This window comes from Acartia tonsa, chromosome 14 (genome assembly GCF_053477335.1).
Source record: "Acartia tonsa isolate MP-2025a chromosome 14, ASM5347733v1, whole genome shotgun sequence".
Taxonomy (NCBI): Eukaryota; Metazoa; Arthropoda; class Copepoda; order Calanoida; family Acartiidae; genus Acartia; species Acartia tonsa.
The window spans coordinates 31,636,948-31,651,943 of NC_137273.1; the positions used below are offsets into that span (position 1 = coordinate 31,636,948).

A 14,996-nucleotide genomic window follows, 5' to 3' on the forward strand; every position below is an offset into this window, starting at 1 on the left:
GAGAAGGAAGGGGAGTTGTAGGGATATTTTCACTTAAATTTATTTGTCAGAATCACATTCCCTTTTCCCTGGTATTTCTATTGGTTATTTCTTTTTTGCTTAACAGAGTAATTTTCCTTACTTATCAGGCAGAGTGACAGATTAACGTATTCGACCTTATTAAAAAAAGTTATTTAATTTAATATTTTTTTATATTTGGCAACATTTTTTATCAAAGGGGGGCAAATTCAACTAATTTGGAAATTGTTTAAATTGGTAGTTATCATTGTTCCTCAAAATCCTGGAAAAAAATCGCTCTACATCTACTTAGTCACAGTTTAAACGTCGAAGAGTGAATATTTTAAATAAATTTGTTTCTCTGTAACAATAACGAGTGTCAGTGCTGAATATAAATATATAAGTTGAAACAAAATTTTATGTAAATTTGTTGCAAAACTGCTTGAATACAGGATACTGTAAGGACATACTTACAGTAGGGATTTTTCTTGGAAGGTTTGTGGTACACAAAATAGTCATAAACCTTCTAGGACCTGTAAGAAGCTACATTATATAAAGTAGAACCATATTGGTTCAGTGGTTAGCGAGATCTATCGGTACAAACATAAATACAGGGATAACTCAAAGACATCCTGTTACTTTTATATATTGACTAGCGGCTACGCCCCTAGAGGCCTCTAGTGGCACTTTGAATGTTTTTTTTTATTTAAAATATCTAATTACAGAAATAATTGGTTTATGTTTCGTTGGAGTCTCTTTTTCGAGAGGGGTAATTTTTTTCTAGGGGCGATTTCTCCTGATAGGGTGGTGGTACCCTCCCCTAAAATAGTTATAAACCTTCCCGGGACTTATGAGAAGCTACCCTGTTAAGGAGAACCCGATCGGTTCAGCGGTAAGCCAGATCCTTTGGTACAAACACACAAACACACAGACATCCTGTTACTTTTATATATTGATTAAAACATTTCAGATAATATAAATATTTTTAAAAACATTTTATCCAATCAATTGTATCGACCTATATTTATATTTATGGATGTTATTTTGAATACAAGTGTTCTGCCGTTTCTTCTTTTGAGCAGGTATTATTTTTAAATCTACCTAATTATTACAGGAATCACAATGCCAAATTTAAAATCGATATGATTATTCTAACATGATATTTTTCGTATCGTATTAGAGATAGCTTTCTGCGGATATTGAAATAGGATTATAAGATAGAAATCGTATTTTTTAAAACTATGATGAAGCTCCTTACAGTGCTTTTAAAATGCCGTAAAACAATACAAATGACAAATGATAGGCCAGTTTACAATACATTTCAATTAACTAATAGTAGGCCAGTATTCCGTCAGACTAAATTACCAATGGCAGGCTAGTTTACAATACATTTTAATTCACCAATGTTAGGCCAGTATGACGTAATTTTTTATAGGCACTATGAAAAAGCATCAAAACTACATTTCTAATTTCAGTGTACTTCCAACGTATGTACTGTCACAGTACACGCTGACCAAGTGTACAAATGAAGTACAGATGAAAATCTATGAAAATCTGTTGACGTCCGAATGTAAATTAAGGTAAAGCTTGAAGTGTATAAATTAATCAGGGATCTAAAGGGATAAGACAATGGCCAGTAAATTGATGTACATACCCAATGATGATACACAAAATTGCCCCTTCCGCATATTACAATTAATTATTTAATATATTTGGACACTTAACTTAATGAACCAACCAATCAAAATTCAACAAAAGTCCCCAAAGTTGTTAAGCCAGAGAATAAGAAATCATTATCATAAGACTTTGGGGACTAGAGTATTATAAACAGTCCAATGTCCCCTCCCTCCCTGCATAAGTCTTTTTAGTCATTTAAGTTATTTTGAGTTAAAAATGTAGTAATACTAAAATAGAAAATAGCTTAAAACCACCACAGGACCAGTAGATATATTCCCTGAAGAGTAGAATCCAATCGGTTCAGTGGTTACCGAGATCTTAAGGGACAGACAGACGGACGGACAAAAAGACATCAAGCTACTTTGTATTATAGATTAAAATGCTACTCTTGGCATTGTATAGCTTCTGCCAGCCGATTTTAGTCGGTTCTAGCTGTTAAGCAGCTGGTGCTAGAAATTTTTAAAAGTTTATTTGTATTATTATCGATAAGTTTGCCCTAACAAAAGCCAAAAAACGGCTAAATGGCTGAGCCCGCAGCCGTTAGCCGTTACTTTTCCAACTTTTTCTTTGGTTTAGGGAAAATAGGTCTGCGAAGGATTACTCATGCCAAGTATCATAACGAAATTCGGATTCGAAGTGACATTTGCGCATTGATTCTGGATGCATTGACCCCCCCCCCTTATTATGTACTAGCGGCTACGCCCCTAGAGGCCTCTAGGGGCACTTGAGGAGGAGAGAGTCGATTTAATAAACCAATTTTAGATTTTAAAAGAAAAAGTAAAAAAAAATTTGGGGGGGGACAGGAATTTTTTTTGGGTAGGGGAGTGCCCACCCCTTATTTTTAATTTTAGTTAAAAAAATTTAAAAGAAAAAATTCGGGGGGGATTTTTCATTTTTTGGGGGGGGTTAGTGGTGTCCCACCCCCCAAGAAAATAGTTATAAACCTTCCCGGGACCTATGAGAAGCTACCCTGTTAAGGAGAACCCGATCGGTTCAGCGGTTAGCGAGATCCTTCGGTACAGACACACAAACACACAGACATCCTGTTACTTTAGTATAATGATTTGTAGATATGAAAAAGTTAACCTTCATTTGGGGAACTACACCAGCTCTGCAGTACAGGTTACAACTTTAGATAGTTATTTCCAGTTGGCTTCCAAACAGATTAATATCCGCTGGATTAGAACCTGTTCTAAAAAATCATGTACCGTATCGTATTATATCCAGTTTTCTACTAATATAAAAATGTACAATCATAATGTTAAAACAATTTGTTAGCCCCGAAGGTTTTTTATTTTTTATATCCGCGGAAAGCTGTTTATAATACGATACGATAAATACCTATCTAAGTTTCTCCTAAAAGGATAAGGCAATGGGCGATAAATTGATGTACATTCCTATACAAAAATAACTTTTACTGTTAGCGGATGAAACGTTTAAACACTCAAATTTCCAATCAAAATTTAAAAGTTCCCAATGTTCCCTCCCTCCCTGTAAAACTTTTAAAAAGGGGCATAGAAAAGTTTATTAGCTAAAAAAACTAAATTAACTAGTAAAAAGTTTTAGTGGGTGGGGAAAAAAAAGAGTTTGCCTTATTAGGGGTAAAGGTATTTGGTTAGTAATAACCCCAAACCTTTACACCATTTGAAGAAGCCATCATAACTTTAGACTGGTAGAAATGTTGATGAACTTTTTTCAATTTTTTTCCAAAATTTTTTTAGGTTATTCCCAGTGAAACAGTTGTGAAGCGATGTGGGGGTACTTGTTACTCCCCCCAGCACTCGTGCTACCCCACAACATCTAAAATGGTAAACAATATCATCTAAATACTACAGTATCTACGCAGTAAAGACCATTTGCACAGTTAACTTTAGCTAAGTTCAATCTAGTTCAATATTATAGATACTATACATATAAAATTTAAAAAGTTTCCTAATCATCCTGTGATTCGGCTTTCAAGACAAATATTTTAACAACAAAAATTGTATTGTATCAAATGTTTTTGAAATTGACTTACGGACTTTACATTAAGGGTCATTGAGTTTGAACCAAGCTTTAATAAAAGTACCCAACGATTTCAGCAAGGGAATGAGAGAGCAGGATTATAAAACGTTGGGCATTACAATAATTTACAATCAAATTTACCCTTTTTTCTCTGGATCACACCTAACTATTACAGGAATCCTGGTAGCTGGACAAAGTGTCTCCAAAAATCAGCCATGTGACGTCATAAAAATTAGAGATTATCCTTCCCTTTTTTTAGGAGTTTTCTTTCCCATTTCTCCTCTCATCTCTCTCATTTTTATGACGTCACATGGCTGATTTTTGAGTCACTTTGTCCAACTACGAATCCTGGTGCAGAGTTTGTAATCGATAGTACGATTCTTACATGCCTTAATTCTTTTTATAGGTTGATATTGAGGCAATTGTAGTGTCAACAAATTTTGGCGAAGGATTTTGGAACACTCAATGCGCGATTTTCCAAGTCAGGGAAGATTTAGGTAAAACAAGACCGAAAATCTGTCTAAATTGTAAATTAATGTGACAGAAAAAAATCATACCGAGTTTAACATGGATAACACTAGTGGATTGGATATAGAATAAGTGGATTTATTGACAGAGGAGAATTTGTTATCAATTTAGGTTGCTAATATGGAACTTTGTTTTATATTATTGGTCAGTTAGTTTATACAGTAGGATGGGGGTATCGTTTTTTTATGCAAGTGTGGTATTCGGCAACCTTGAGCCATGTTCTGTGGCAACCCTGACCTTGGTTCGGAGAAGGGCCGAGGGCCCTCCCCCGAGTACCGGGGAAGGGGTCAGCCTGACCCCTCCCTATGCTTTAAAATTAATGATAGATTTTGACAGCCTTATTATGGTTAAGCTGTATTGTTTGGTTCCCCCACCCTTTCCAGGGATGGGGGATCATTATTGCCCAATGGATGATGGATGCGTTCCTGGTTGACCATCAGGCACAATTCTTTATCAACATGACTACCCCTACCTCGATAGTGAACTGCGACTTTGAAGCCCATGCCATTAACCACCCAGCATTGTTCGTGGCGGCCGACCCGGCCGCGGCAGCGTTGCCCAGAGTATCGGCCAGGGACGTGGATGTCCCCCTCCAGGCTCAGATACACGCGGGCTACATCGGATTTACCCTGGAGACTCAGATGCGAAGCGCAGCAGCAGAAGAGGTAGCGGCCAATTGCTGGAAGCTCCAGCAGCTAGACCCGGCCCATCCGGTGCGTGTCCAGGGGAGCACGTTCTCTATTTTGAGGGGAGATGTATTGCTCCAGCTTACCTGCCAGCGTAATAAATACGTGGTAAGGGAGAGCAATGAATGTTGGGACAAGGTGCCGGTGGAGCCCACAGGATTTGTAGACACTGTGACGAAGGTGTATAGCGGTCACGCCACCAAGATTCCCTGCTCCTCCACCTACCCCCTAACTGTGCACGCCGAGGAAGGGTGGATAGAGCTAACTCCAGCACCTAAGAAGAGGCCGCCCCCGCTGGATACACCCAAGCAACTGCTGACCGAGCCCTTGGATGACTTTAGCTCGGGAGGATTGTATTCCCAGGCCGAGCTGAATGACTGGCAGCAGCTACTATCGTTCCCGGCCTGTCGTATGGCTCATGCGACCAGTAAGGCAGCTGTTCAGCCACCGGAGACCATGGAATCATATCCTATAATATTGACCGACTGGCGGAGGAAGGGGAGGAAACCCTGGATGTCTGGGCTGGGTTCAGACAGGCTATTCACGAGTGGGGAGATGGCGCAGCCATACTGTGTCTGTTGCTGTTGATTCTCAAGCTACTGGGAGACTTAACCATCATCTCCCTGGCAGCTGCACAAGGAGATGTACGTGCCGCCCTGAACGCGATGTCACAAGTATTTAAGTATCACCCAACCTTGTATCGGAAGGCCTTGGCCAGGGCCAGGATCAGCCATGCCAAGTCCCGGGACTTTTCAGTGGACTGGGATGCCATTCCTATCGGCCGGGAAGCAGCCGAGGAAATGGTGTCCAGGGAATCAGCCGATAGTGGGAATGACCGCCTAGGCAAGCCTGGGCCGCACTCTGGAAAGCCCCGCGGCCCCTTGGGAGGCCAGGCTGTCGCCCAGACAGTCAACCTGGTAGCCAGTGCTCCAGCCGCTGCCACCGCCAACCAGAATGCCCCGTTGCTGACCGGCCCAGCAGCGGCTGCGCCCCATGCCGGCCTGACACCCGCTGGCGCCGAGCTACGTGCCCAACAAAAGCCAGCCTCTACCTTCTACCCCACGTTGGGGGCCCATCAACCCTGAAAATCACCACTAGGATTCCATTGAATCGTTAACTATTGTAAATAACAGTCCCATAATGAGCGGGCCGAAGGCCTCAACCACTGTCGGAAGTCTGGTGGGGAAACCCCCTCCCAGCCTTCCGAGGGGAGAGTTGTGGTATTCGGCAACCTTGAGCCATGTTCTGTGGCAACCCTGACCTTGGTTCGGAGAAGGGCCGAGGGCCCTCCCCCGAGTACCGGGGAAGGGGTCAGCCTGACCCCTCCCTATGCTTTAAAATTAATGATAGATTTTGACAGCCTTATTATGGTTAAGCTGTATTGTTTGGTTCCCCCACCCTTTCCAGGGATGGGGAATCATTATTGCCCAATCTGATTATTGTATATGTATTTATATTGATTTTGCTTTAGGATTATTTATTCCAATCTGTGTATTTATTATTTGTTGTATATAACTTTAGTAAACCTTAGACCCTGAATAAAGTAACATCTGAATAGACTCTGTTTGTTATTTAGTGATTGCTAGAGAAGCGCAGCTTCTCTATAATATATGTGTCCACGTCTGTTCGCACTGCCGTAATCATTTGAACTTGGGTATCTGCCATTTAACCGAGGCGGATACCACACAAGTATAAAAATCATGTGCAACATCCAAATAATTATAATCGATTATATATAACAATATTCATACGGTATACCTATATATCAACGTTAAGAGCTGTCGGAAGCATGGACCGACCGTTATCCTAAAGAAGTAAGTTTTTTTCTGTAGCTTACGATATTGATAAGTACTGAACCGATTGAGTTCTCCATTTTTGAGAAGCTTCTCTTATATGGTTTTAATTCTAATTTCAGATTTTAGTCTTGGGATGGTTTTAGTCTATTTGTCTGCCCCCTTACCCCAATCAGGACAGAGTCTCTATAGATGCTAGGGCGCAACTGCAAGTTGTATAACATTTAACATTTTATTTGTTATAGCATGTGCTTGCGGTTGTCTCGTAACTGCCGCAGATTGCAGGGAAAAAGAATATTATGAAGAAAGAACTTGTCAATGTGTTTGTAGAAATAAAATCATCTGTCTACAGGTATAGTTGAGGGTTCTAAATGGATAAGACAATAGCCGATAACTTTGTGTACATCCTCAAAGATGATACATAAAATTACCCCTTTTGTAGATAACTACTAATAGTTAATAGGGAGGTATTAGAGTAGTGCTTACCCCTCACAATTTCCCCCTCAAAATATTGAAAATATATTATTTTATCCCCTGCCTCCTACCCAACCTATGAAACCTCTCATTTTAAATCAATCGAAAAAAAAAGCTTGGACGTCCTTGTTGCTGTTTTATCTTATATGGGAGCATCTTGTGCCATCTATTTAGAGCGAAGGCATCCATACTCTTTCCCCCCCTCATATTCTACACTCTATGATTATTAAGAAAATCAAGATTATAAGTTTGGAGATAGAAAAAAACTAAGAAAAATCACGAAACCTTTCTTTACTTTCATCTATTCTATTATAAAAAAAAGTATCTTGAGAATAGTAATGTGCAGAGGATTTTGCCAGGGAATGTGCAGAGGATGTGCGCGAAAATGAGGAGGTTGGGAATTTAATACATTGACACACCTTGGCTTTATTAGTGATGTATATCATAGGGTGTAGAGTGTAGATACTTGTCAAGGAGTTGTGATGTAAAGGGGTTGTATGGGGGATGTATCCACAAAACTTCTGCAAGCCTCTGCTTGAGAATGTAATGCAATTTAATAAAGAGTAAACTGAGATATTTTACATTACAAACAGATAGACAGATATGATCACATACAGACTGGCTTTGCAACAAGAACAAAATATTTCAGGATAAATTTTGGGATCCCTCCACCTGCTCTTGTAGATGCAAACAGCTAACAACATGCAATACAGGTACAAACAGCTGACAACATGTAATACAGGTAAAACAGCTACCAACATGTAATACAGGTAAAACAGCTGACAGCATGTAATACAGGTAAAACAGCTGAAAACATGTAATACAGGTAAAACAGCTGACAGCATGTAATACAGGTAAAACAGCTGACATCATGTAATACAGGTAAAACAGATGACAACATGTAATACAGGTAAAACAAAATAAGTCCATATCTTGAAAGGAAAATCACAACACATACTTTTACCTTTTAAGGGCGGAATTCTGCTTCGACTTTTCTCATCTAGATAATCTAGAGGATATTCCGCTTGTAATGGGATGCGATAATCACCCAAGGATATTAGGTTAAGTAACATCCCAACAGACAACCAACCCTTTGATTGCATGACCTTTGACTGAGCATTCCTAACTATGCATGGTAATGAGTTGCGTCTGTCTATGGGCCGAGGCATTCCCCCTCCTCGATGCACCTGACATAGCAGCAGTAGGAAACATTTTAATGTCTTTATTTATCTTATGCGTGCAGAAGGGGTTGGATACACCCCACATGGAAGTCTCCCCCCCCCCCTTATGTCTACATCCCCTTAACAGAAGTCTAACCTATACATTCCCTAAAACAGCCAAGGGGGGTGTCAAGTAAAAAAAGACAACCCCACCACTTTAAAATTAAAAAATTGTAAGATGATGGGTTTCTAAATTTATCATCATTTTTTATAGGATATGTTTTTGATGATGAAGAAACCTGTGGTTGTGTTTGGCCCTTTTTAAAAGCAGGACCTTCAGAGTTAGTTCTAGTAACAGCTGCTGCAGCCTCTTTACTTTTAACAGTATCCATTTTTGCTCTTTTAAGGTAATATACTTAATTTTAGTAGCAAAGCTACTCTATAATTCATTTTGTCTGTCGTCAGTCAGTAACACTGTAGGGGAATTGTGATTTTCTCAGATGCTTTTTAAGATAGACAGCTGAATGTTTTTGTGAAGATTCCCTAAAAGGAGCATTCAGAATTTAATTTACTTTGACAATCGGTCTGTCCATCAAGCTAAGATTTAAATATTAAAAAAATACATGAAAATCATCCATGATTTTTTTTGTGATTTGCTACTTATGAGTATTATTATCCTAGTTTTCAAATAATTAAAGAAATTAAATAAAAAATTAATTTTTTTATATGATTTTTTTTGTGGTCTTACAATAATTAATGTTTTTAGATTTAGAAATAAAAGATTACAAGCAACAGATAAAGAAAAAATAAATTCCTCACTTTTAAATAATGTAGGTATCTTTCTTTAGCTTTTATTAATAATTATTTTTCTCGTATTCATTCGAATCCGGTGGAAAGGAACCGGTTCTCATCCATACGAAAAAACTATGTCTAGCATTGTATTATATCCAGTTTTCTACGAATATAGAAATGTACAATCATAAGATTAAAACCAGTTTTTTTAGCTGGTGCCTTCGGCACCTCGGGGCTAAAAAAAACTAGTTTTAATCTCATAATTGTACTTTCTATATCCGCGGAAAGCCGTTTATAATACGATGCGAGAAATAACTATTAAATTATTTTAAATTTCAATGTATTTATTTCAGTAATTTACTGTGAATGAAGAAGTTACATAAATTTAGTAAAAAATGTGATTTAAATTGTTTTTTCCCAAATTGTTATTTAAATTTTTTAAACTTATTTTATACATACTTAAAAAAATAATTTTAAAAAGTATCAATTTTAAGTTTAATAATTTGTGATTTACTTTGCAAAAATCATATATTTGACTAACAATCAATATTCTTTTCTAAGCAAAAGCTTAAACTTTATTTGAAAAATCTGATATGTTTACAGCAGACAACATCTTCTATGATTCTTTTGTGATTAAATTGGGTTTTCTTGAACATTTTCAAATAATTTTGATTTATGTATTTCAATGTCATCTTTCCCAATTTTTACTTTTTCAATCTCTGCAACTTTTTTTGTATTCTTTATATAATCTTACAGTTTCCTGATTGAATCAATATATTATTACTTGGATACTGCACCAGTGTTTTGTCTACTCTAATAAAATGGTCTTTCCAGTTATCTAATATAACAATAAATCCCATTCACAATATTTACCCCAACCCTTCTCCTTTTACTACAATTATTCTTGTAAAATACCTCAAATGATTCAACACATTTTAAGTTTTCATTTTAAGTTTCATCAAAAAGGGAGTATTTTCTTTGTTATTTGAAAAGAACATCCCAACTCCAAATAATTTTCATCTTCCTCAATCTTGAACCTAAGATGAAAAATAAATGATACTGCATTATGAAGTCAATGCACACTCACAGTATGGATACAATTATTGCTTCATTTATTGCTTTATTGAAGAGATAGCATTAAAAATTAGACAAACTAATTAAATAGCTTCATTAATGATATATAATCTATAATACAAAGTAGAACGATGTCTGTCTGTTTGTTCTTGTGTCTGTTTGTTTGTAGCAAAGGATCTCGCTAACCGCTGAACCGATCGGGTTCTCCTTTACAGGGTAGCTTTTCATAGGTCCCGGGAAGGTTTATAACTATTTTCTTGGGGGATGGGACACCCCAAACCCCCCCCCCAAATTAAAAATTTTTAAATTTTTTCTTTTAAATCTACAATTTGAAAAATTGGTTTGATTAAACCTCTTGGGGCAAAGCCCCTAGAGGCTAGGGGCTAAGCCGCTAGTAATAATGTATAATTATTTGTGGAAAAGTAAAACCTAATGAAGATTTAATAAAAGTCCCTAAAGGTAAAGCGAAAAAAATATTGTGTTTATGACTTTGGGTACCATCTTAATTTACAGTCCAATGTTGCTTTCTTCCGCTGAAAAAAAGATAAAATAATAAAAGTAGTCTTCCTTAAGATATTATTCAAATAAGAATTCATTTTAAGAATGGTTGATGCGCCTCTTATCATTAAGGGGATATGGAACGGTAAGAAAAAGTAGCCCAAAATCATCCAAAAGTGCATGGAGTGGTTAGTGAGATCTTTACTGACAAACAAGTAACATGCTTTATTTAATACTTATTTATTCTATCTCCGCTCATAATTTCTTCTTTATAAATGATTTTGAGGCTTTATTTGTTCATAGGAACGTGGTGGTACCATCCCCCAAAATAGGCATATACCCACTTATGACCTATAAAAGTTTACACTGTAAAGGAGAAGCATATCTGTTCAGTAATTAGTGAGAACTTGCTAGACAGACACACACTTACTTAGATCCTTTCGGCTTGATGCATATGAAGAACATATGGGAACAGTACAACAATTAATTAAATTAACATTCAAAATAAATTATATTTTTTATTACTTCTATAACATCACAATCACAAAAAGAAAAGAAAAATCACATATTAACTATTTTTTTTGTTCATAATAATACTGTTTTACTCAGGAATCTTAAGGGATAGGACAATGGATGATAAATGATGTATATCCCCAGTGATTAAGAACAAATCTATTGGTCGAAAAACTTAGACACTAAAGATTGTATAATCTAATAAAGATCAGTACCCAATCTTTTTAAGCCATCGTAATAGAGAAAACGTGCCTATAAACCTTTGGGGACCAGCATAATTTACAGCCTATTGTCCTATCCCTCCCATTCCAAATGTCAAATAAAATATTTAGACCAGCTGAATCTTAGTTTCCGATTTTGTACGTACCACCCTCATCCTATCTCAATATTTACAACTAGCTAAAAAAGCTTCAAACTCCAAAAAACAAAAACTTAAAAATTAAAAATTTTTAATGTATAATGTATAAATCGTTTTGTTTTCACAAATTAGGCTATTTTTACATTTTATTAAATGGAGTTACAATGGAGATAAATAATAGCTAAAAATTGCTTTTGCAATATTTGGGTTATCTGTCGTACAACTTCGGAAATTAGGGGAAAAATGTTTATCAATATTCATCCTAAATAAAGCTCAAGTTATATGTGATTTTAATTTGTGAAATTTATATAAAAAGTTTTTAAATACATTATTCTATTTCTACATATACTAGATGTTTAATTAATGCCCAATATAAAAAGGGGACAGGCAAAAAACTATATCTATGGCCAAATTTATCTTGTGTTACTTATTTGTCATGAAAATAATCAGAACAAAATTAATTTTCATAAAAACTGAGGCTTTTCTTAAATAAAAAAAATGGCTTACTGCCCTTTGATGTACAATCATACAAAACACATAGAATGTCTAGAAATGATTTTCTGAAGCCTACACATATAAGCTAAAAAAATATGAAAAATCGTGAAGATATGAAAATTATTATTCAAATGGACGCACACATGATACTAAAGAGTAAAAATAAATGAAATACATACTGAAATAAACCTCACGCAACCTTGTAAATGATTAGGACAGTAATAATTATGTAGGACACTTTCACAGAACAGAAGTGGATTCTTTAAAAAAATTTGCCCCACTAAGCGATCAGTGGGGCAAATTTTTTAAGAATCCACCTTAGGTGGAAAAAACTATATACAAAAAGAGTGTGGCAAACACACAGAAAACCCCTTGTAGGTCCCTAGGGTCATAAAAATGACAAGAAAGCATTAAAAACAAATGTTTTGAATTGTTAAAAGTTGTAGAAGTTACATGTACATATATGCCTTTTTTTCACAAAGCTTTTTCAGAAAAAGAAAAATAAATAGCGCAATTTGCCTGTCATCCCTAATTAATCATACAAAATATTTTATAGCATAATAAGCACTGAGGAACTACGCATTATATCTATATGATTCAAATCAGTGGCTTGCAATTGGTTTTATCAAACAAGTGTCCCTGAATTGAAAAATTGACGCGCGAAGCACACAATTTTTGTTAACTCTTGCCTTAAATTAAAGTAGGGTTTGACTCTTCTACCTTCACAGCCCTGAAATAAAGTGGCGTAGACCCATGTCAAGAGGGGTTTAGAAGGGTGTAGAGAGTAACCACTTCCTATTTTTTTTCAGGGGGGTTAATACACTCCCTTCTGCACGCCTCTGATTCAAATTGATAAAAATGATTAAAAATTTGTCCTCTCTCTACTAAATAAGCATCTTTATAACAGGACTCGGTAGACGCGCGTCATCCGCGAATAAGCATCAAATTTAAATTTGTTTGGATGCTACGAATTTTTTTTAAAAATAGGGATTGCTATATGTGTGTCTGGTTTAGACCTCCAGTTGATTTTTAAAATGGCAAAAGGTTAATTTCCCTGAAGCTTACAGGCGGCTGATGCGCGGATGCCGAGCCCTGCTTTTCAACTACATCATAAGTCGTGTATATTTTTTTATTTGGTTTTTTCCACAATTTGTACGGCGAATTAACATTTTGATAAGCTTTTTATTTTTGGCAAAGTAGATTAATCATTTTTAAGTTTGTTGTAGCAACACTACTCTACAATTCACAATTCATTTATGTCAGTTATGTCAGTATGTCCGCCAGTCAGGGTTCCCTCAAAGTACCTCATCGAAAATAATCCCCCCCCCCCCATATTTTATATATTTTCCAAAATCATGGGAAAGCAATATGAAGGAAAGCATCTGAAATGTAGACCGACATTTCATCAACTTATCGCACAAAGATTTTACTGGGGAATTTTCCTGTCAAAAAATTTCAACATAAGTACACTTATGTAGTTTCATTAGACTGTCTAAACTAAGTCTTTATTACCCCCCCCCCCCCTCCCAATTTTATTTTAAAATACTTTAGATTAACCCCCTCAATCCTTTGATACACCCTATTTCATAAAATCATTTTTGCAAAAAATCCTCCAAAATCACGTAAAAATCTACAAAAAATTAAACAAAATCTTATGTTAATATTCCTTTTATGATTTTATTTAATTTTTAAATTTTATATGCGATTTTGGAGGATTTTTCACAAAAATAATTTTGCCTCACTAATAATTTTGTCTCACTAAGTGACCCTATTTTTTTAAAGAATCCACCTCAGTTTTGCTGCTACTATTTGACATTATCGTTCTGGTTTTAATATTAATACAAAGAGATTTAAATAAACGAGAAAATAAAAATCTAAGAAAAACAATAATAAACTCTAATACTTGAAATGAAAGCATATTAGTGTTAAAAGTAATACTGTATCCTTTTTTGAATCCAACTTATTTCAGCTGGATCAAAACCGGTTCTTTAACCAATGTCAAAGTTCATTATTCAGTGGCGTGCTCAGCAATTTACCAGGGGTAAAAACGGGTAGGTAGGCCTTCCCAATTTCAATTTTAATGGGCGTGTTGAGTTGACACCCCCCTACCACACGCCTGAATCCTGAATCGCAGCTTTTTTATAAACATTTCTTTGATTTGTTTGGTTAGTCTAGTTTCTTAGGTTTGGAAATATAGGCCTGAAATAAGAAAAATATTTTGATTAACAATATTTCAGTAAACTTATAGCTTTCCCACAGCTACTGAAAAAAATAAAATTTTAATCAAGCTAGGTGTTCGTTATATTTCCGCGGAATACAAACCAGTTCTGAACTGTAATGGAAAAAAAACACCTACTACGTCCAGGGGAGGCGGTAAGGGCCTGTTTAATGCCCCCCTCCCCCCCCCCTCCACACTTTCTCCACAAAAATAGAAACCCTTCGACACCACGAAAACTTTAAAAAATATATTACTTATTGCTTAAGACACAAACAATAGTTATTTTAGAGGGAGGATGTAATACTCTTAAAAAATAATTTTAGGCGCTTCGCGGCATGGTTTAATGCCATTATCCTTTCAGATCAGGTCATTATTTGGGTCAAGATAAATCTATTTTGGAAGGGATTCCTAGTTTGAAATCGATTAAAAAAAACATAAAATTCCTAAATGTACAAAAAGGTATTACTGATGGACTGACCATAATTATAGAAAAACTTTGCTTAAAAAATTACCTTTAAATAAAAGTTAGCGAAAAGAGCAAAATACAGCATTCCATGTCCAATGATAATATAACAGTAAACCTAAATACAGTAAATACAGCATTCCATGTCCAATGATAATATAACAGTAAACCTAAATACAGTAATTATAGTATTACATGTCCAATATCCTTTTTAAGCATTGAAAACATATCTATATTATAGATGTATATACAGACAACTACCTCCC

General features: G+C 35.9%; 1 protein-coding gene and 1 long non-coding RNA gene across 2 annotated transcripts; one reads left to right on the forward strand and one right to left on the reverse strand.

Moving 5' to 3' along the window:
• The first annotated feature begins 971 nt into the window (after positions 1-971).
• LOC145306050 (uncharacterized) lies at positions 972-9,425 on the forward strand. The gene is made up of 9 exons (XM_080147980.1): positions 972-1,079; positions 1,473-1,577; positions 2,745-2,796; positions 3,396-3,482; positions 4,085-4,175; positions 6,931-7,037; positions 7,809-7,872; positions 8,594-8,726; positions 9,086-9,425. Exons 1-9 carry the CDS (start codon positions 1,030-1,032, stop codon positions 9,165-9,167), a joined length of 771 nt encoding a protein of 256 aa, XP_080004106.1. The 5' UTR covers positions 972-1,029; the 3' UTR covers positions 9,168-9,425.
• Positions 9,426-12,047: 2,622 nt separating this feature from the next.
• On the reverse strand, positions 12,048-14,859 carry LOC145306569 (uncharacterized). Its single transcript, XR_013875065.1, has 2 exons — positions 14,780-14,859; positions 12,048-14,248 (listed from the first exon to the last, which is right to left on the reverse strand). It is a non-coding gene; the product is annotated as an uncharacterized LOC145306569 (long non-coding RNA).
• Positions 14,860-14,996: the final 137 nt, after the last annotated feature.